This window comes from Kogia breviceps, chromosome 14 (genome assembly GCF_026419965.1).
Source record: "Kogia breviceps isolate mKogBre1 chromosome 14, mKogBre1 haplotype 1, whole genome shotgun sequence".
Classification (NCBI taxonomy): domain Eukaryota; kingdom Metazoa; phylum Chordata; class Mammalia; order Artiodactyla; family Physeteridae; genus Kogia; species Kogia breviceps.
This window is the reverse complement of record NC_081323.1, coordinates 86,900,577-86,923,778: the sequence shown is the minus strand read 5'-3', so window position 1 is coordinate 86,923,778 and position 23,202 is coordinate 86,900,577. Positions and strand designations below refer to the sequence as shown.

Sequence of the window (23,202 nt, the reverse complement as noted above, 5' to 3'; positions counted from 1 at the left end):
CAAGGCCCGCCCCGGAGAGCAAGACAAATACCAGGGCTCTATTTCCCAGAAGTCTCCGCGCCGTCAAGTTAGGGAACGTCTTAAATATCTCCAGCTCATCTGGCGGTGAAGAGGTGCTGTGCTGAGAGGTTGGGTCTCCTGGACCAGGGACTCAAATTTCCCCTTACTTTAAGGGAACGTCTGTTATGTCACCGCTTCTCCAGGAATCTTACCTGTGTCCTGGTGCGCTAATCTTTTCCTTACCTTGAATGCTTAAGTCTTAGAATAAGTGTCCACAGACAACTGATAAATAAGGGAAAGGGGTTTATCATGTTAGCTTACTATCATAGTGAGCTATTTCATTAAAATATTAGTGAATAGAACTTAGCGTTAACAGAATACAGTATTAGCCTAGGATACCTTCCTCCCCCTCGTAGGGTAAAAAAAACATAGGTTTTCCAAACCACTTTTAATTCGTGAAAACTGTAGAAAAATCATAAAATACAGAATTGAAAGAAGAAAATTACCCATACCTTTACTTCCTGAAGAGTATTATCTGTGTGGAAAAAAAAATTGTGTGTTTCAATGGACAGCTAAGCATTATTTGGAGGACATCGCTCTGCATTGATTTCAGCCCTTTCTTTGTCTTCGAGTTGTTTTACACATCTTCGAAGGTTGTAGGTAACATGAAATTCTGTCCACTTGGTAGGAAGTTCAGTTGACTCGCCAAACCCCTACCCAGGAAAAAATCCAATTTGGCCTTCATTTCTTTATTTACATATTCCTTTCAATAGTCCTGATCTGTAATGTAATGTAATTACATGTAATGTAATGTAAAGATTACATGTAATGTAATCTTTCTCAGATTATCTTTTGAACTGGTTATAACAGCTGTAGGTTCCACCTTGAATGAAATAAAATACTTAGCCTGTGCTCATTTTTATATCTGTATGAGAGTCATGATCTCACCCTTATTTTTTAAAAAGATTTGTTATTTATTTATTTTATTTATCTTTGGCTGCATCAGGTCTTAGTTGCAGCATGCGGGCTCTTTGTTGTGGAGCTTGGGCTTCTCTCTACTTGTGGTGCGTGGGTTTCTCTCTAGTTGTGGCGGGCTGGTTTTCTCTCTTTAGTTGTGGCGCACGGGCTCCAGGGCACGTGAGCTCTGTAGTTTGCGGCACTCGGGCTCTAGTTGAAGTGTGAAAGCTCAGTAGTTGTGGAACGCGGGCTTAGTTACCCTGTGACAAATGGGATCTTAGTTACCTGACCAGGGATTGAACCCAGGTCCCCTGCATTGTAGGGGAGATTCGTTACCACTGGACCACCAGGGAAGTCCCTACCCTTATGTTTTAACAGTTTTGGAGGTCTTCACAGAGATCCTGAATGGATTCACCTAACAGCACCAGGTAAACTTTGTGTCAAGAGTGGTGCACGTCATTCCTCAAGAATTTAAAAGTAAATCTATAATAGGATCCAGAAATTCCACTTCTGTGTATTTTTTTGGAAGAAAAAAAAAACACTAGTTCAAAAAGACACATGCACCCCTATGTTCATTGAGCATTATTTATAATAGCCAGTGTATAGAAGCAACCTAAGTTTCCATCCACTGATGAATGCATAAAGAAGATGCGATATATATATATACATATATATACATATATATATAGATATACACACACATATACACACACATCACAATGGACTATTAGCCATGAAAAAAAAAGAATGAGGGGTTTCGCTGGGGTTGCAGTGGTTAAGAATCCACCTGCCAGTACACGGGACATGGCTTCAAGCCCTGGTCCAGGAAGATCCCACATGTCACGGAGCAACTAAGCCCGTGTGCCACAACTATTGAGCCTGCGCTCTAGAGCCTGTGAGCCACAACTACTGAGCCTGTGTACCACAACTACTGAAGCTCGCTCACCTAGAGCACATGCTCTGCAACAAGAGAAGCCACCGCAATGAGAAGCCCACACAGCGCAATGAAGTGAAGCCCCCGCTCGCCGCACCTAGAAAAAAGGCCACATACAGCAACAAAGACCCAACGCAGCCAAAAATAAAATAAATTTTTTAAGATTAAAAAAGAAGAATGAAATTTTGCCATTTGTGGCAACATGGAAGGACCTAGAGGGTATTATGCTAAGTGCAATAAGTCAGACAGAGAAAGACAAATACTGTATGATCTCATTTGTATGTGGAATCTAAAAAACAGAGCAAAAGAACTAATGTAACTAAACAGAAACAGACTCATAGATACAGAGAGCAAACAGGTGGCTGCCAGAGGAGGGTAGACGGGTGAGTGAAATAGGTGATGGACATTAAGAGGAACAGATGACCAGTTACAAAATAAATGAGTCATGGGAATGAAATATACAGCATGGGCAATACAGTCAATAACATTATAATAACTTTGTACGGGGACCGATGGTAACTAAACCATGGTGATGGATGGTAACTAGACCATAACTAGACTTATCTTAGTGATCATTTTCTAATATATAGAAATATTGATATTATGCATCTGGAACTCACATCGTGTTGTAGGTCAGATACACTGAATTAAAAATTTTTATTTAAAAAGGAAAGAATAGTGTGCCTCGTTAAAGATAGACACTTAGTCATACAGCAGTTCTCTAGAACATATTCATCTTGTGTAACTGTAACTTTATACCCATTGAACAACTCCACATTCCTCCTCCCCTACACCCGACAATTCATGTTTGGCTTTTTAAGATACCTCATATAAGTGGAAATACACACTTTTGTCCTTCTGTGACTGACTTATTTCACTTACCATAATGTCTTCTAGTTATATTCCCATTGTCACAACTGGTAAGATTTCCTTCTAATAAGTGAATAATATTCTGTTATATGTATATACCACATATTCCTTATCCACTTGTCTGTTGATGAAAATGTGCATTGTTTCTTATCTTGGCTCTTGTGAATAATGCTGTAATGAATGTAGAGGTGCATATATCTCTTCCAGATATTGCTTTCATTTCCTTTGGATACACAGGCTATATTATATTATAATTAGTATGCTTCCTGGATCTTGTGTTTTTTACAAACTGAAGGTTTGCAGCAACTCTTTGTTGAGCAAGTCTACTGGCACCGTATTTCCAACAGCGGTTACTCACTTCTTGTCTTTGTGTCATATTTTAGTAATTGTCACACTATTTCAAACCCTCCATCAGCAAAAAGATTACTACTCACCAAAGGCTCAGATGATGGTTAGCATTTTTTAGCAATAAAGTATTTTTAATTTTTTTTTTTTTGGCTGTGCTGCACGGCACGTGGGATCTCAGTTCCCCGACCACGGATAAAAGGTGCACCCCCTGTGTTGGAAGGCGAATTCTTAACCACTGGACCACCAGGGAAGTCCCAAAAGTATTTTTTTTAAACATTTTTATTGGAGTGTAATTGCTTTACAGTGTTGTGTTAGTTTCTGCTGTATAACATAGTGAATCAGCTGTATGTATACATATATCCCCATATCCCCTCCCTCTTGCGTCTCCCTCCCTCCCTCCCTATCCCACCCCTCTAGGTGGTCACAAAGCATCGAGCTGATCTCCCTGTGCTAGGCGGCTGCTTCCCACTAGCTATTTATTTCACATTTGGTAGTGTATATATGTCCATGCCACTCTCTGGCTTCGTCCCAGCTTACCCTTCCCCCTCCCCGTGTCCTCAAGTGCATTCTCTACGTCTGCATCTTTATTCCTGTCCTGCCACTAGGTTCATCAGAACCACTTTTTTTTTCTTTAGATTCCATGAATACCGTGTTAGCACACGGTATTTGTTTATCTCTTTCTGAGTTACTACACTCTGTTTCATAAACTCTAGGTCCATCCACCTCACTACAAATAGTTCAATTTTGTTTCTTTTTATGGCTGAGTTATATTCTATTGTATATATGTGCCACATCTTCTTTATCCATTCAGCTGTCAGTGGACACTTAAGTTGCTTCCATGTCCTCGCTATTGTAAATAGTGCTGCAGTGAACATTGTGGTACGTGTCTCTTTTTGAATTATGGTCTTCTCAGCATATATGCCCAGGAGTGGGATTGCTGGATCATATGTAGTTCTATTTTTAGTTGTTTTTTAAAAATAAATTTATTTATTTTTATTTATTTATTATTTTTGTCTGTGTTCGTCTTCGTTGCTGTGGGCGGGCTTTCCCTAGTAGCAGCAAGCTGGCGCTACTCTGTTGCGGTGCGCGGGTTTCTCATTGTGGTGGCTTCTCTTGTTGCGGAGCGCGGGCTCTAGGCACGCAAGCTTCAGTAGTTGTGGCACGCGGGCTCATTAGTTGTTGCGCACGGGCTTAGTGTGGGATCTTCCCAGACCAGGGCTCAAACCTGTGTCCCATGCATTGGGAGGTGTATTCTTAACCACTGTGCCACCAGGGAAGCCCTATTTTTAGATTTTTAGGAAACCTCCGTACTGTTCTCCATAGAGGCTGTATCAATGTAATTCCCACCAACAGTGCAGGAGGCGGGTTCCCTTTTCTCCACACCCTCTCCAGAATTTATTGTTTGTAGATTTTTTGATGATGGCCATTCTGTCTGGTGTGAGGTGATACCACGTTGTAGGTTTGATTTGCCTTTCTCTAATGATGAGTGTCGTTGAGCATCCTTTCATGTGTTTGTTGACAATCTTTATATCTTGTTTGGAGAAATGCCTATTTAGGTCTTGTGCCCATTTTGGGATTGAGTTGTTTGTTTTTTGATATTGAGCTGCATGAGCCACTTGTATATTTTGGAGATTAATCATTTGTCAGTTGGTTCGTTTACAAATATTTTCTCCTGTTCTGAGGGTTGTCTTTTTGTCTTGTTTATGGTTTCCTTTGCTGTACAAAAGCTTTTAAGTTTCATTAGGTCCCATTTGTTTATTTTTGTTTTTATTTCTATTTCTCTAAGAGGTGGGTCAAAACGGATCTTGCTGTGATTTATGTCATAGAGTGTTCTGCTTATGTTTTCCTCTAATAATTTTATAGTGTCTGGCCTTACATGTAGGTCTTTAATCCATTTTGAGTTTATTTTTGTGTATGGTGTTAGGTAGTGTTCTCATTTCATTCTTTTGCAGGTAGCTGTCCAGTTTTCCAGGCTCCACTTATTGAAGAGGCTGTCTTTTCTCCATTGTATATTCTTGCCTCCTTTATCAAATATAAGGTGACCATATGTGTGTGGGTTTATCTCTGGGCTTCCTATCCTGTTCCATTGATCTACATTTCTATTCCCTATAGTATTTTAAACTAAAGATATGTACACTGTTGGTTTAGACACAAGACTATTGCACACTTAATACACTACACTATAGTATAAACATAAGTTTTTCATGCACGGGTACACCAAAGAATTCATGTGACTCGCTTTATGGCAGTATTCGCTTCATTGCAGTGTTCTGGAACTGAAGCTGCAATGTCTCTGAGCTGGGCCTGTATACACAGAAGTGGGATTGCTGGATCATATGGAAATTTTATTTAAAAGGGTTTGAGAAAACTCCATACTCTTTTACCACAGTGCCTGCAGGATGTTACTTACATTCCTGCCTACAATATGCAAGGGTTACGATTTCTCTCCAACCTTGACGACTCTTATTTTTTTAAAAAAATAAAAAATTGTAGGCATTCTTACAGATGTGAGGTAGTATCTCATTATGATTTTGATTTGCATTTCCTGCATGGTTAGTGATGTTGAGCACCTTTTCATGTACCTCGTGCTGTGTTAAGTATTTCTAACACACATACACACACACAAAGGGATAGAAGGAATCTTCTGGAAGCGATGAGTATACTACCATGATTGTGGTGATGGTGTCCCAGGTGTGTGCATATGTTCAAACTCATCAAGTTATATAAATGAAACATGGGCTGGATTTTGTATATCAATTATACGTAAATAAAGCTGTAAAAGCCCGGCAACAAGTGGTGTATTTCATGAACTGGTGAAGCCCAGGTACATCTTTTCTCCTCTCCCAGGGGTGAACCCAAGCAGCCATTGAACTTAGCTCACTTTCTGTTCCTTTAGTTTCCCCTTCTATTACTTTTGTGTTTCTGCTTTGTTTTCAGATTACAGCTAAGTGGTTCCCCACTTGTAGCAGCAGTGATTCTGAGTTTGGCTCTGTTGTTTGAAGACTTGATGGTCTCTCCAAAGGGATTACGTTTCTACAGAACTAATCTCAATTAGGTGGAAGGTAACAGAGAATCTAGTTTGTTAGTCTTTTCTTAGTCTTTTCTGTTTGTCTATTTGTCTACTTTGACAAGCTCAAATCAAGTAAGACTCTCTTGCCTAATGGGAGGAGAATGGCTCTTTAATATCTACACTGGTGAATGTTTATTCCTGACCCATGTCTAAGACTTAAAAGTGAAGGTAAAAGTTCCATTTCTCTGTATGTCTGTGTGTCTGTAATTCAGAAAGTTCTTTACCTCTGACAGTGTGACCATGTAATGTTTTCCTACTTCTGGATCTGTTAGAGTAGATTGTAGAGTCTCTTAAATCAAAGGGTTTCTGTCCTGATTGGCTTACAAAGATACAAATGTGCTTATAGAAATTATATATCTCTAAAATTCTCAGAGAGAAAGGAATTAGAATTTTTAAATCTTTAAATGTGCTAGAAGAATATTGTTATAAAAATGAAGTCAGGGAATTCCCTTGCGATCCAGTGGTCAGGATTCGGTGCTTTCACTGCCAGGGTCCGGGTTCAGTCCCTGCTCAGGGAACTAAGATCCAGCAAACCTCTCGGTGCAGCCAAAGGAAAAAAAAAACAACATCAACTAAGAAATTTAAAGACTTCAAGTTTACATAATTTAGGTAAATCTTTAACAAATGAAGCTAGTTTAATATTTTTGGTTTAATTAAAAAGTTATTCCTAACTTATTTATCAGTATTAGGCCTACATTAAAAAAAATTCTAATTGGGGGTGTTCTTCCTAAATTTATATAGGTGTACCCATCAAATAAGCTAACGTTACTTTTACTTAATATTTAAGGTTATGAAAAATGTAAATTTGTGTTTAACCACATTTAATTTTTATTCCGACAAAGTTTATTTCAACAGTAACTGTGTTTTGTACTGTGTTAGCTTGTCGATAATTTCCAAGATCTTCAGCTTACGTAAACCCTTGAACTGATAGTAAAGTGTGTTACTTACCGGATAATCATTGGATAACCGAGGTCACTTCTAAGCAAGACGGAAACCTGAAACATTGATTACTAAGCATAATCTCAAGTTATATGCTCTTGCTGCATATTTTTCTTTGTTACCTAGAGGCTGTGTCCGTGGGTGTGTTAATGAACGTGTTTGTGTCTGCCACTTGGAGAAGTCGTGGAAGGGGGATGTGTGTGGCTGTGTAAAGTGTGTTGTGTGTGTTCATGAGCTCCGCCAGCCGACAGTGCTGATGTGTGATGGGCGGTTGTCCGTGGTTCACTCCTAGTTTTGTTTGTGGAATGGCAGTCCGTGTGGTTCAAAGTGGTGATTGATATCGCGTGAATGAGGCTTGACCACTAGTGATGTTATCGGCTGGAGCAGAACTGAGGTCCCGCGGCTCATCGCTCAGGAGCCAGTGTTCCAGAGACAAGGGTTGGTGTGAGAAGAGAGATGCTGTATTCGGGAAGCCGGCCACCTGGGAAGATGGTGGACCAGTGTCCCCCGAAGCATCCCCCAGTTGCCAGTTAGAGGGCAGGGGGGTGGAGAGGGAACAGACGGGCCGTCTCTGGGCTGTGCCGGTGGGGGCCGCGTGCCGAGTAGCACAGTGGGCGCCGACCGTCATCTTGACGTTGCTCAGCCAGTGGCGTGCTCAGTGTCATGTAGATCGTTTCCCGCACAGTTAATCTTCAACTCCCGTGCTGGTTTGTTGCCATTTCCTTGAGGCCAGTTCCTGGAGTTGTGTAAGCCATGGGTTCAGGTGTGCTCAGGGTGCAGCAGCTTATGTCATAGCTGCAGTCTGGTCATCATACAGTTAGCTTTCTCCTCTTGTAGTGGTTTTAGTATCTGTCAGAGAAGTTAGGAGTGTGTCTCTGACACTGTTACTTATGTCCTTCGGGAGGAACTAAAGATTCTGTGACTGCTGTTGTCCTAATCGTTAACTGCTTGAACCTGTTCTGTTGTGAGTCAGGGGAGGCCTGTGAGACTCCAGCTCTTTTACAGACAAGAGGAGGGGACATGGAAGGGCCCTGCAGGGTCCTGCTTGGTTCCAGCAACCGAGAGGTACAACTTTGTATGCAAGATAATGCGATGTCGTTTTGTTTATCAACAGGAACAAAAATAGTTTGGTCCTAAAGTAGAAGGACTGATTGTTCCAGCACCAGGAAGAGGATAGTGAAGGTACAACCTGAGTGAATATAGAAAGTCGTAGGAGATTGGTGGCCAGGGAATGTTACTTGTCTGAGCCGCGGGCAGCTCAGTGTTGATGTTTATTCCAGAGATTTTCAAAAAAGAGCTTCTGGTTCTCTTAGTATCAAATATTATATTGATGCAAAGCTGGAGTTTCGTTTTCCCTCTGTATCAATGATAAATTGTTTCAGTGGAGTATCGGTCTCTTTAATAAGTGTTTGGAAAAGTTGTTCTGTGCATCTGCCTAAACAGCAGAGATTGTGTACCTCACTGGAAGAGCTTTCTGCACCTAGTTCTGAATTCATCTGGCCGTATTATTTTTTGAAAATAAGTGCACAGGGACTTCCCTGGTGGCTCAGTGGTTAAGAATCCGCCTGCCAGTGCAGGGCAGACGGGTTCGAGTCCTGGTCCGGGAACATCCCACTCACTTTTAGAAACTAGAGCACGAAAAGAGTAAGGTCATATGAAATTTGAAATGCTAAAGATTGTCACAGTTGTAAGCAGTGTGAAGATTGTTGGAAGACATTATTTGTCATTCATTCAAGTAGTAAACATTTGGTGAATACTTGCAAAAAAGAAAAAAACCTCTAGAGCCCGCGAGCCACAGCTACCAGAATCCATGTGCCTAGAGCCCATGCTCCGCAACAAGAGAAGCCACTGCATTGAGAAGCCGACGCACCACAACGAAGAGTAGCCCCCGCTCACCGCAACCAGGGAAAGTCCACGTGTAACAATGAAGACCCAACGCAGACAAATATAAATAAATAAATGTATTTTCAAAAAAGAAAGGAAATAAATGCACGGCAAAATATCTGCATATCTGAGAAAGTTAAGCTTCCTTAAAACTGTGTTCCTTTTGTTCTGGTTTCCTTTTTTTTCTAAAAGTGTACTGTCAGGAATTCCGTGGCATTTCAGGGGTGAGGAGTCTGCACTTCCACTACTAGAGGCCTGTTTTTGATCCCTGGTCAGGGAACTAAGGTCCTGCAAACTGCGTGGTGAGGCCAAAAAAACAGCAAAGACACAATAATCATACTTTGGCCATTAAACAAAGTCAAGGACATTTAGTTCCTCCTCAAGGGCTATCGGGTAATATTCTGAGCCACGTCCATGGAGCTGTTTTTCAGGGACTGAAACCCCCGCAGGTGGAAGAAGTTAACTGCGTGCTGCCCACAAGCACGAAGACCCCAGAGCTGTTGGAACCACAAGGCTGGATGTTGAGTCCCCGTGACCTCACCACCAACCAATCAGAAGAATGTCCTTCAAGCTTCCCTGGTGGCGTAGTGGTTGGGGGTCTGCCCTCCGATGCGGGGGATGCAGGTTCGTGCCCTGGTTCTGAGGGATCCCGCGTGTCACGAAGCGGCTGGGCCCGTGAGCCATGGCCGCTGGGCTCGCGCATCCGGAGCCTGTGCTCCGCGGCGGGAGAGGCAGCAGCGGTGAGAGGCCCATGTACCACACACACAAAAAAATGTCCGTGAGGTGATCTCGCAGCCTGTAACCGTCTCCGTCAACACATAGTCCCATTCTCTTTTCCCTATATAGTCCTCAAGCCCAACCTCAGGATGGGGGAGAGTTGGTTCTTTGGGACATGAGTCCATGTTCTTCCCTGGACTGCCGGCTTCCTCAATAAAGGTATCTTTCCCGTTACCCAACACTTGTCTCTCAGTATTGGAGTCCTGGATGATGCAAGATCTGCCTCATCTTCTGTAGCTTTTTCTACATGAAAAATACTTCAGGATTATTTTTCAGAGTTAAGAAATGTGGTTGGATAATCACAACGCCATTCAGCAACACCTCATTGGACAGCAAACAGGCGAAGCTGACTGGTAATGACCACACATATCATGATTGTGCGAAGACTTTCATCTTTATTATATTTCCCAAAAAGCTGCATTACACGGCCCTCTTTAACAATCTAAAATAACATACAAACGTTTTGAGACAAGTTAAAAACTTACGACTGAATTCCCACAATTCGATAATGAGAGCTAAAAAAATACAAATTTATGCTTACAAGAATTGGCAGGAAATAAATACCCACCTAGCTATAAGTAGAATGGAAATACTATGGAATAGATAAAATGTATATTATGTCATAGATGAAAACAAAAATCTCTCTTGAAAACGTGAGTCAAATTGTATATATGTGTAAATATACAATTGCTATAATGCTCATCAGGAAAGTTTGTAGGAACCCGATGTTTCAAAATGAAGACTGTTTCAAAACTATTTAAAATAAATATATAAATATAAAATATAAAGATACAATAATTTTATAGGTGACATTTTCAAAATAAGCCACTGAAAGTTAAGTCATCAGTCACGACCCTGCAGCTCTAATTATATATTTTAAAGCTACTCATGTCTATTCTGAGCCCCTACAGTCCACCTTCAAATGCTTGTAGACTGGGGCCAACAAGGGTCTAACAAATGGGACCTGTAATGTTCATCTCAGGGGAGATTTGAATGAAAAGATCTGAAAATTGAGGTGGTGCCTTCCAAGAGGCTGGAACCCGAAGAAGCCCTGATTCCTTACTTCGTGCCACAGATGCCTAGCAGCCCGCCCCACTCCTAGGAGTGTGACACGAAAACTCTTCAGCTCGTTCTAGAAGATGCTCTGTTGTTCCCGATGATCTGCACACAAGGCTTCTCCCTTCCTTCCTCATGGCTGTGGTCAGTGTCTGCATTGACCTCATGGTGAACTTGCTCCTCTCCCCTGGGCTCTGTGATTTGGAAGTAAGAGAAAGAGCACGGATGTCAGATTTCAAAGTGGCAACTGTCCAGATATACATCGTACCAATGGCATCATTGGTCCACAAGTGGTGAGTCAGGGGAAATGAAGAGTCACAGGTGATCTGGCCATAAGCAGTTTGAAAGCAAATTTGGATGAAAATAAAGCTAGTCGGGCTTCCCTGGTGGCACAGTGGTTGAGAATCCGCCTGCCAGTGGAGGGGAAATGGGTTCGAGCCCTGGTCCAGGAAGATCCCCCATGCCGCGGAGCTACTGAGCCCGTGCGCCACAGCTACTGAGCCTGCACCCTAGAGCCCGTGAGCCACAACTACTGAGCCCATGTGCTGCAACTACTGAAGCCCGTGCGCCTAGAGCCCGTGCTCTGCAGCAAGAGAAGCCACCGCTGTGAGAAGCCCGCGCACCACGATGAATCGTAGCCCCCCGATTGCCACACGTAGAGGAAGCCCACGTGCGGCAACAAAGACCCAACGCAGCCAAAAATAAAATAATGAATCCAAATAAATAAATGAAGTTAGTCATAATTCATCTTATTGAACGTGTAGGCTGTTGTATCTAATATGTTGTTTGTAGAAATTTACTTTGTTGTAGGTCATTCCTAGAACCCACATCCCTGAGGGATGTAAGGCCAAAAATGAATTAAAAAGAGAAACTGGAAACACAGTATATGGAAAACAATCACCATCTCGTCATAGCTGTTATTTGGACCCCGTTGCTTTGGGTGAAATGACTTCAGTGAGACCCACGCGTCTGGGACACACTGGTTCCCCCGAGGTCTGGCGCCCACGGGGCGCGCGGTGCCGGTGTGTGTGCGTGGCTGTCAGTCGGGGGCTGGGCGCTGAGGCTGCGTGTGGCTGTGTGCCCGGCTGGCCCGCTTCACAGCGTGAGAGGTGATGTGGGTCCAGGAGCGGGATTCCTGCGATTTCCTCGGTAAACGACACGTCATTCCGCCCGCACCTTTGCGCCCGCAGCCCTTCCTTTGCGCCCGCAGACCTACCTTCGGGCAGGCCGATGACCTCAGGCCTGCGAGGTCCCGGGGCCTCTAGGGCAGGAGGGTGCGGTCTCTTCCCCACACCCAGAGCTCTGGATCAAAAGCCTGGATCTGGAGAGACAGACAGCCCCTGGCAGTGAGGATGGGGCTGCCTCCCCTTGCCCCGCCTCCGGTGCTTTCTCCCCCGTCCCCAGGGCCCAGGCCGAGTCCCCCGTGACGCCCACCTCCTCGCAGCCCTCCCCCCCCGACGACCGCCACAGGCCCCCCACCTGCTCGCACTCTTCCCGAGTGACCCTCGTCCTCCAGCCCATGGAACGGATGAACTGCAGACGCAGTCTGTGGAACAGGGGACGCTGGGAGCGGTTCTTTCCATAGAGGAACGAAAAGATGGCCTGTTTGGGGGCCTGGTTGTCCTCCTCCATGTCGCTGGCCACGTAGCTGGGGAAAGACAGCAGGTCCCTGTCGTCGGGACAGGAAGGGCCTCCACTCGGGACCCGCTTCCCAGGACGGAGGCCGGCTGAGCGCCCCACGCGACCCAGCCGGCCCTGCCCAGCGTCCCCGAGAGCCGCCCGGCCGTCAGGGAGCCGCGGCCAGGCAGGACCTTCGGAAGGGGCCCCGCACACCTCGACCGCGAGGACGCAGTCCAGACCCCCGTTCCCTTCACCTTCTTTCCATGTGCACACGTCCCTCCCTGTGTCGTAGGTACGTGTACAGTTCCTGAGGGCAGGAGCTGACTGCTCCGTTTCTGCACTCTTCCCTCTCCCACCCAGTGACGCGTTTAGGGTTTGCTTCACGGGGATGCACGAAGTCCACAGCCTTTTGTGAATCTCCGTTCCCATCACCTCACACTCCCCAGCGTGCGGGGTGAACTTTAGGTGGTTTCATCAGGTGAATGAATGAGTGAACATTTTATGTCACAGCCCAATGCAACGCTGATTGCCTCGAAGACTCACAATAACGAACATTCGCAACGTGACAAGAATTGTGCTGAGTGCTTTGGGGCTGCATTGACATTTTGACAAGGCCTGCCTTCCACGTTGTGTCTAGTGTCATGGGCCTGGGGAAGGGGAAGGGGGGAGATAAGAGAAATGACTATAATGCAAAGCATCACATTGTAGTTCGATTTTAACTAAAGTGCCTCCGGGATGCAGAAGTTAGGGAGATCAGGCACGGTGAAGGTTTTGGTGTTGGAACCCACTTTAAGGATAGGGCCATTTTCTTCAGTTACATGTGTGGGAAAGATACCTGGACAGAAAGCACAGTAGCAACTTAGAGGGCAGGGTATTTGGAAGGAACAGTGAAACCAAAGGATAAAGTATCAGGACAGTGTGATAGAGATTGCAGAGAGAGTAGAATTCCAACCCCGAACTCTGGCTTTCACTGGGCACGTGATTAGCCAATGAAATTGTGTGACGCCGTCAGACCTGTGTTTTGGAAGGATATTTGGGCAAATAGAGCCGACTGGCTTGGGAGACTTGGAAGAAATATCAGTGGGGAGCATTTTACACCAGATCCGCGCTATGTGATAAGGGCCCCAATTGTGGCACTTGTCTTGGCAATGAAGAAACAGAATATAATCAGCACTTGGTGCTGATGTGGGAGGACGCGAGACCGGAGAATCAGAACCAGAAACGTCTCAAGTCTGTTTTACTTGGGGGCAGGATGGTGTCAGTTATCTCTTCCTCTCCTGTTAAGAAGGTTACAGTGTTTTGCTTTGTTTTGTTCAGTGTTTTAATTGACACTAGGGTAGTTTGTTTTGACAATGAATGGTATAAAAACCATAACTTCCTTTGAGAAAGAAACCACTCTCCGGTAATCCTGCCCTTTTCACACCCAGAGTAAACAGTACAAAGGGGTTTAAAAACAACAGATGAAAGGCCAGAGCCCCACGTGTGTCCCCGTCAGCCCTCCCAGGGTGTTGAATGTTGATGGCGGGGATGGCGCAAGGTACTCACAGAGCGATGAAGAAATGGATTCTCTGGTATTGCCAGGAGAAGAGCCCGGCCCGGCTAAAGTAGGCGATCACCATGGACAGCAGATACTGATGGAAAGAGGAAAAGGACCTAGGTGAGAGGTCACATCCTGGAAGCGGAGAACCAGTGGGAGAAGGGAGCAGGGGACCAGGAATGGGTGGTGCCACGTGGAGAAGAGACCCCGGTGCCGGGTGAGCCTGATGGTGTGGGGACGGGGAGAGGACAGAAGGTCAGCGTTGGCGACGCTCCCAGGATGGGAGGCGGTGGGTGTGAGGGCGTGGACTCAGGGCCGCTGGCAGTGGACGGCGTTTGATGAACCGGAGCCAAGGCGGGTCCCCAGGAGCTGAGAGGAGAGGGGACTTAGGCGGCAACCACCCAAGGGGCACACCTGGGGCTCCCACCCCAGAGGCGACCTCGAGGCCCCTGGAGGGAAGTGCTGAGAAGGCATCAGGTTGGGAGGGGAGTGGAAACGTGGGTGTAGGAAGCGCCATGCGCGCCCACCCAGGACAGGCGCTGGAGCAGGAATCCGTCTCAGTGGGTGACTTACCTTGTCAGAGACTTCCAGCTTTTTGTCCCAGGCCAGGAATTTCTTCACGACGGGATCCTCTGTGAAAAGAGGGCAGATGTTGCCAGTGGGAACAGGGCTGTCGTGGGCATATTGCGGAGCCAAGAGGGAGAACCGTGCCCCCCCCCCCGGGGAAATGCCAAGATGCGGCCCGGGTTGCAGCTGTGGGAAGAGGGGAGGGTCGACCATTCGCTGTGGGGGGAAAGGGGGCGACTCCCCTTCTCGGGGGGCCGAGTCACAGGGGGTGATGCCCCTTCCTCGTGCACTCAGGTACCACTGCAGAGGCATCGCGTTACTCTCGGCCGGTTTCTCAATTGACAGTCACGTCGGGGGGCGAAGATGGCTTGTCAGCTCATCCCCCCACCACCCCCGCACCGGTAAGATTCCAAAGGCCAGTAAGAGCTAGACTCTAAGGGGTACAGTTGAAAGCAAGCGAAGCTAATCCTGTATCATTTCTAAATCTAACGTAGGCTTGTATCATTTCGAAGTCTAACCTAACCCTGTATCGTGTGTGTGTCCCCTGTATCCTTTATCCGTAGACAGTCCGCCAGGGCCGGAGAGTGCGGCAACTGGCAGGGAATTCTTTTCCACTGGAAAAGCGTCGTCATGGGCAGTTGTTGTTTGCTTGTTTCTCAAGTATAGGATCTGAGGGTGCTGGGCGGGGGGGGGGTGTCCCTACCGAGCAGCCTGTTGAAGACCTCGTGGTGCTCAGGCAGCACTGAAAACACCCGCTGTCGCTTCAGCTTCATCTTGAGCCCGCTCAGCGACTCCACGACCCAGGCGTCCTGGGCCTCAGCGGCCGGGGCGCCGTCCACCTCCGCTCGGAACGCCGCTGGCCTCTTCCTCTTACGGCCGGGGCGCTGAGGCGGGGAGCTGCAAGCGGCCGAGGGGGCTGAGGAAGGAGAAGAGACTGGAGCGTGACGCTCTCGTCTAGGGAATTCAGCCACTGGTGACCACGCAGCCCCAGCCCGACTCTGCCTCCCCCATGAAGCACCCCCATCCCTTCCAGCCTCACAGACCGCTGACCTTGCCCCAAGTCCTTTCCATCTCTCTCTGTCCGTGTCCACCTATCCCTCCCCTGACTCCTTTTGTCCTTTTCCCAGCTTCCTGTCCTCAAAACTCTTTCTCACGGTAGATAATTCCTCCCACTAGGAAAGAAAAGAAAAAGAACCCCCCCTTGTCTCCTCTCTTCCCTTCTCTCACCCTTGGGTCTCATCTGCTAACGCTCTTTCCCGCTTCCCAGGTTGACCGTGTCCCCGGCCGCTGGGCTGTCCCCCCTCAATCCCTGGCTTTCCGAGTGTCTCCTTTCTTTCATAGGCACCTGGTCCAGCTGCTCCTTCCCCCCCTGTGCCCTTTCCTCCTTACCGGTGGAGCCTGTGAAATGCCTTCTGGCGCCAGCTCCCTCACCGGCCGGTCCTGGGCTGTCTTCATAGACGGTCACGTCCGGGGGGCGCCCTGAGGAGCTGGGCTGCTGGTCCTGGTCGTCAGCCTGGGAACCGGGTGGCCGACTGGCCATGGTTGCGCCCAAAGTCTTCCCTTCCTCGAAGCCTAGGTTCTGCTTTGTCCCAACTCTTCTTCTGGACTTGGGCTCCACACAAGCGGTCGTCCCTTCTCCAAGATGCGGGGCAACTGGCGGTGGAGAGAAGCTCTGGCGAGCTGCTATTGTCCACTACTGCTGCTGAGCGACACGGAGTCTGGTCCTTCCAATCAGGAAGCTCAGAAGCCTCTGATGTCATCATCGGTCATTCCAAACTGGCAAGCGGTTTGAAGGAAAACACAGAGAACCGTCCGACCTATGTGTGCACTTGTCCCAGAGATCAGGGGTAGACGGTATCCCCTGCCACTGATCCAACCTCTGCCCGTCCTCCAAAACCACCGCCCTCAAGCTGTCCAGACCCCTCTTTACCGCTTCCCAGCAGGTGCCCTGTCCTCTCCCTGCTGGACTCTCCCCCTCCCTCCCATTCCTTTTCCACGGCCTGGTGGGAGAGTGGGGACAGGGACAAGGAAACTCAGGGGAAGCAGCAACGGTTAAGCCTCATGAGAGTGACCTAAGTATGTCAGAACAGATCCCTAGTGCATTGGCTCCCTGGATGGAAACGTTAACGTTACAGCCCGGGGTTTGGCGAAGCTCTTCTGCTCCGTGTTTACCGACCCTGTGTACAGAGCTCTGTACTGTGGGAGCTCACGTCCGCTGCCCTCAGGCTCCTTGGAGTCCAAGAGCCGTTTTGAGAAGCAAAAGTCCTAGAAAACTACAGGTGCTCAGGCACCCTTCAGAGGGTGTCTACAGACAGAGACACACACACAAAAAGGGCACCTTTGGATTTCACAAAGTCCATGGATTGTCCAAAGCCCGCCCCTCGATTCCAATTAAGAAGTTCTAGTCTACTTGCCACAATTTTGAGAATGTGGTATCACTGTCGACCCAGAGATGTCACTCCCTGAATAAAAATGTCACATGAACAAAAAACTAAATCTCCAGTTCAAGACAGATTATTTTTCTGAATAAAAATGTCACATGCACAAAAAGAGTAAATGGAAAAATCTCCAATTCAAGACAGGTTATTTTTCTACGAGGGTGGGAAGTACACGTTAGCCGAGATGCAGAGAGGAAAATAGCCAGGTCAGGGTCATGCAGTATCACAGGAAGCTTCTTCTGAACCTCCAACTCGTGCTTCCATTCCTCCCCTGGGGGTCTGAGTCTTGCTTTTCCTTCCTTCCTCCCTCCCTCCCTCCTTCCATCCCTCCCTCCCTCCCTACTTCCACCCTCTCTCCCTCTCTCCTCCTCCCTTTTCTCTCTTTTTATGCTGATAAAATATGCATTACATAAAATTAGCCCTTTCTAAGGGTACAGTTGAGTGACATCAAGAATTCACATTGCTTGGTTGCCCTGGTGGCACAGTGGTCAAGAATCCGCCTGCAGATGCAGGGGATATGGGTTCAAGCCCTGGTCCGGGAAGATCCCACATGCCGCGGAGCACCTAAGCCCGTGGGCCACAAGTACTGAGCCCATGCGCCTAGAGCCCATGCTCCGCCACAAGGAGAAGCCACCGCAATGAGAAGCCCGCGCACCGCACCGAAGAGTAGCCCCCTCTCGCCGCAGCTAGAGAAAGCCTGCGCGGAGCAATGAAGACCCAACGCAGCGAAAAATTAGTGAAACAATCATCTTAAGAAAAAAAAAAAAAAGAATTCTCGTTGTGCAACCTTCCCGACCATCCATCTCCAGAATGTTTTCATCCTGTGAAACTGAAACTCTGTCCCCATTAAACACTGACTCCCCATCGCCTCCCGCTCCTGACACCCAGATTTCCACTTTGTGTCTCTATGAATTTGACCCCTCTGAAGATCACACAGAAGTGGAATCACGAAACATTTGTCCATTTGTATGTGGCATATCCACTTAGCTTCATGTCTTCAAGTGTCATTCGTGTGGTAACCTGTACGAAAATGTCCTCCCAGACCCCAAAGCCAGTGTGGACAGTACACAGTGAGTGAGAAGGAAATAAAACCCTGGGTCTGGAGAAGTTCACACGTATGCCAAGTGCGATGGGAAACCATTGAATGAGAAGTGTCGTGATCCAGTTTGCAGTGAAAGGGAAAAAATGGATTCTGGCTCTTGTATACACGGATGGGGTGGGCATTCAGCATGAGTGGAAGTCGGGAGACCCAGATACGGTTAGGAATTTGGCGTGGTGGTCCAGGAAGACGATGTCTGAGAAGATGGAGAGAAGGAAACAGGGTCCGGATATGTGGAGGGAGAATCAGCAGGGCTCATCGGCGGGTCAGATTGGAGGGAGGTAGCGGGCGGTATCTCTGTTGACTCTGTGTGCGCGTGTTTGCCCGCACCTCTACTGCTGAGACTCTGTTGTCTCTACAAAGAAACACTAAGCTTTGCTCTTAAAAGTGGAATTGTTAAATGTTCACTGTCTATACAAAGAAATGTCAGACAGTCATTGAAGACTACATAAATGCCCTTTGTATCAATTAGAAACTTTCCTTCCTTTTTGTGGGTGAATAAGATCTGTTGCATGAATATACACACTACATTTCTTTATCCATTCATCTGTCAATGAGCACTTGGGCTGTGTCCACATTTTGGCTCTGAATCTTGCTTTTGAATTACCGTTTGGACTTTGATGAGAAGTGTCTCTGTTGTTCAGGATGCGCCCAGAGTTTTCTTTTGTCTCTTGATCATCACTTACATTTTTCTAATTGGCCCAGGCCATGCATACGTAGAGTCCAATCAGTTCATCCAAGGTGCAGGGACCGAGTGTCTCTTTGGTTTGCACTCGTGGACTTTCTGAGATGTTCTAGGTCTCAGAGGCCAAGCACAGAGCGCCTGAGGCCCTCCCGCGCTGCCGCAGCCCGGCTCTCCTCAGGGTCCACACTGCTGGGAAAAGCACTGCTGCTGGAGGACCTGTGTCCCTCTGCTGTAGTCGTTCCATTGTTAAGAGGCAAATGGGTTCAGCTTTGCATTCATCATGGTTTCAACCATCACAGCTGATTGGGTCCTTGTATAACCAAAGAGAAGTTCACTGTCCCTCTTGGTTAACAGGCTTTCAAATATTAGAAGGTTGGTGTTCTGTCCCGGTGAAAAGTTCTCTTGTATACTGTGAAATAACCCTGGTTGCTTTATCTCGTCTTCAGATCTGGATTTGCATAATCCCACCTCACCTTGTCCACATGTGCTCCAGTCGGGTGGGACCCAGCTTAAGATGTGTTGGTATGTTGTCCAAAAATGGCATAAACAGCCCGGATTGAATCTGATGTTGTCAGTGAGCAGGACCTTGTGGGGGCCTTCCTGGGATGGATTCTCCCCATGTCCTCTGCCTGCTCCTTGTCTTTAGAAAATTGTAGCCTCCTAGCCTTCCCGGAGTTCGAAACAAACAATTTAATCCGAGAAGTGAGAAAGTGCAAAAAGAAAGGAAGACAGTCGAAAAGGACCAAGTGATACTAGTGTCGCCGTGAAACAAAGTCAAGGACCTTTAGTTCCTCCTGCGGGTCTGTCGAGACTGTTCTGAGCCGCGTCCGTGGAGCGGTTTTGCAGAGACTGAAGCCCCCGGCAGGTGGAAGAAGTTAACTGCACGCTGCCCACAAGCAGGAAGCCCCCGGAGCAGCCGGAAGCAGAAGGCTGCTGATGTTGGCCTCCAATGACCTCACCACCAGCCAATCGGAAGAATGTCCGCCAGCTGACCACACAGCCCTCAAGCTCCCCCCCTCACCCCACTCCTTTGTAATTCACTTTAAACACGGTTTAAATTTTATATTGGGAGTAGAGTTGATTGACAATGTTGTGTTAGTGTCCGGAGTACAGCAAAGTGATTCAGTTACATGTTTACAGATATCTATTCTTTTTCAGGTTGTTTTCACACTGAGGTCATTAGAGAATTTTGTGGTTTTTTTGTCACGCTGTGTGGCTTGTAGGATCTCAGTTCCCTGAGCAGGGACTGAACCCCGGCCCTGGCCGTGAAAGCCCAGAATCCTAACCTCTGGGCCACCAGGGAACTCCCTAGGTCAGTAGAGAATATTGAGGAGAGGTCCCTGTGCTGTACAGGAGGTCCTTGTTGATTGCCTATTTTATATATAGTTGTGTGTATACATTAGTCCCAACCTCCTGGTCTATCCCTGTCCCCCAGCTTTCCCCTTTGGTAACCAGAAGTTTGTTTTCTATGTCTGTGAGTCTATTTCCGTTTTGTAAAGAAGTTCATTCGTTTCATTGTTCTAGATTCCACATAGAAGTGATATCATATGGTATTTGTCTTTCTCTGTCTGACTTCCTTCACTCAGTATGATTATCTCTTGGTCCATCCATGTTGCTGCAAATGGCATTATCTCATTCTTTTTTCTGGCTGAGTAGTATTCCATCGCATACATGTACCACAGCTTCCTTATCCATTCCTCTGGCGATGGACACTTAACTTGCTTCCACGTCTTGGCTATTGTAAATAGTACTGCGATAAATACTGGGGTGCGTGTGTCTTCTCGAATTATGGTTTTCTCTGGGTATATGCCCAGGAATGGGATTGCTGGGTCCTGCGGTAGCTCTAGCTTTAGTGTTTGGAGGAAGCTGCACACTGTTCTCCATAGTGGCGGCACCACTGTACATTTCCACCAACAGACTCACCCCGTCTGCAGACACCCTTCCCGGAAAGCCGTTGGGCAGCGGGGCCTTTTGAGCCCTAGATACCTGGACCCCTTGCCTGTTGCCCTGCCGTAAACGCTGCGCTTTCCTTCGCCGTGACCCGGTGTCGGGCGATTGGCTTTACTGCGTGCAGCCGAGTGGACCCAAGTTTAGTTCAGTAACAGCGTGTTCAGAGACGAGCAAAACTACCCCCTCTCCTCCTCTTTTTTCATCCTGTGTCTGCAGTTGAATATCACAGCGGCTGTAGCTCTAGTGCAGAAATATCAGTAGAGTGAAGCAGAAGTGCTTTGTCAATACAATCCTTTCGGCATGAGAGTCACGTGGAGAAAATACTACAACACAGATGCCTGGACCCAGCCTCACAGATTCTAATTCCACAGCACTGAGCTAGGGCCTCATTTTAACTTTCTCAATTGACATGTTTCTGATTTGGAAATCTCCGGGTGGGATGTGCCACCCAGGCTGGTGCAGTAGGGGGTGTTCAAGGCGTCGTTGAATGAAATAAGCAGGAGGGAGGTGAACCGTGACCTGGATTTAAGCCAGGCAGCCTCTGACAGGGCTGTGGCCAGGCCATGGGTCCACAGCTGAGCGGACGTCTGTGTCAGCCTCCAATCCTCCTGCCAACGGGTCCGTGACCACCCCACCAGCAGCCTGGTGCTGCTGTGGATAAGCAGCCCTGGGATTGGAGTTCAGCCCAGGCACCTACCTGGTACGTACAAACAGTGCACGTGCTGGTGAGGAAATGGCCCTCTCCACCAGGAAGCCTGGAGCACATCCTCCCGTACAGCCCTCAGAGGGGACCAACCCTGCTGACACCTTGATCTCAGACTTGCAACCTGCGTAAACATCGGACAGTGCATTTGTGTTGCTTAAGCCCGCCAGTTTGTCGTACTTTGTGACGCAGCCCAAGCGAACTGCTACGACCTGTGTTTCGAATAAGAAGGAATTCACATGTGACGGTCACTTTCCTGCTTCCTCCGCGTTTATTTTTTTATTTTTTAAAAAATACTTCTTTCTCTTAGGCTGTGTCGTGTCTTAGTGGCGGCACGCGGGCCTGATTGCCCCGTGGCGTGTGGGGTCTTAGCTCCCCGACCAGCGTTCCGGGGCTTCGAACCAGCGTCCCCTGCCGTAGGAGGCGGATTCTTTACCACTGGAACACCAGGGAAGTCCCTCCCCTGCCTTTAAACTAAGACGTGTCGCTGAGCTTCCAAGAAGAACCTGTCCCTTTCTGTTAGATTAGAAACTTGAGTTTTCTTCTCAAACGTTGTGTCCCCTGGCTGTGGTAGATGTGTTAGTGTTGAAAAAAATGGTTGAGAGACTTTTAGAGGAAAATGATTTTACAAATCCTGAAGAGGGGTGCCTGTTATCTTGATAAAATGGGTATGTTAAGAGACCAAAAATAAACAGGAGGAAACACAGGCAACTACTTAGGAAATGCAGGATGGGGAAGGCTTCTTCACGTACAGTGTGACAGCAGATGAAAAGTATGAAGCGAAAGTGAAAGATCTGAACACAAAATATGTTGTTATGTGTCTGTATAACAGAATGTAAGAGTAACACATTAATTTAAAAAGATAAAGAACAGGTATTGCTAGATACACACTTGTGTATGTAAAATAGATAAACACTAAGGACCTACTGTATAGCCATGGGAACTACCTTCAATATCTTGTGATAACCCATAATGGCAAAGAACCTGAAAAAGAATACATATATTCTTACATACATACATGTAACCGAATCAGTTTGCTGTACACCTGAAACATTGTAAGCCAACTATACTTCAGTAAAAATAGATAACTGACAAAATAGGGAAGATATCTGTATTTAATAGAAATGCAGATACGAAAAGAGAAAGGTTGATATTGTAAATATGCATATATATGAAGAGATCTTAATGAAACCAAACTAAAAGTTGGCCATTGCTGCTTCTGGTCAAGGTGAAACTGCAGGGTCCAGGTTTACCCTCCTCGCCGAAACAAGTTTAAACAGGGGGAAATGTATGAAATGACGGTTTTTCGCCTTTTGGAGAGAGGGCAGAGTCGTGGGAGACATCAGCTCGCTGCTGGACCTCCTGTTCGTTTGGATGACCCCGTACTTGTTATTCCCTTTTTCAGAGCATTTCCTCAAGACAGCTTGTACTAGAAATACTTCCAGAGAGTGTCCAGGGCAACGTCCAGGGCAGGGGGCTGGGGAGCCCCCCACGTCTCCGGGCTGAAGGGATAGAGTGAGGTGTTGAGGTGGGCCCAGCAGCTGGGGTTCACAGGCCACCCCAGTCTCCTGCTGAGACCCGGTCTGTGCACGTGGCTGAGGTGAGAACTGGAGGCCTGGTGGCGGGCTGACAGGCGCACCGCCCACCCAAGGTGCTTCCAGGGTACTCAGTGCAGCTGACGTGTTTACCTGGTGAAAATGGAAAATGCGGGCACTGCGCCCTGGAGGTTTGCAAACTCAGGCTCAGAGGAGGCGTGGTCGCTGTCATT

The 23,202-nt window shown here is 47.2% G+C and overlaps 1 protein-coding gene across 1 annotated transcript; it reads right to left on the bottom strand.

Moving 5' to 3' along the window:
* Positions 1-10,999: 10,999 nt before the first annotated feature.
* Positions 11,000-15,365, bottom strand: LOC131741634 (speedy protein E4-like). The gene is made up of 6 exons (XM_067012441.1): positions 15,263-15,365; positions 14,566-14,624; positions 14,001-14,086; positions 12,315-12,483; positions 12,052-12,156; positions 11,000-11,029 (listed from the first exon to the last, which is right to left on the bottom strand). The coding sequence occupies exons 1-5, from the start codon at positions 15,330-15,332 to the stop codon at positions 12,097-12,099; spliced, it is 444 nt and encodes a 147-aa protein (XP_066868542.1). The 5' UTR covers positions 15,333-15,365; the 3' UTR covers positions 11,000-11,029; positions 12,052-12,096.
* Between the last annotated feature and the right edge of the window lie 7,837 nt (positions 15,366-23,202).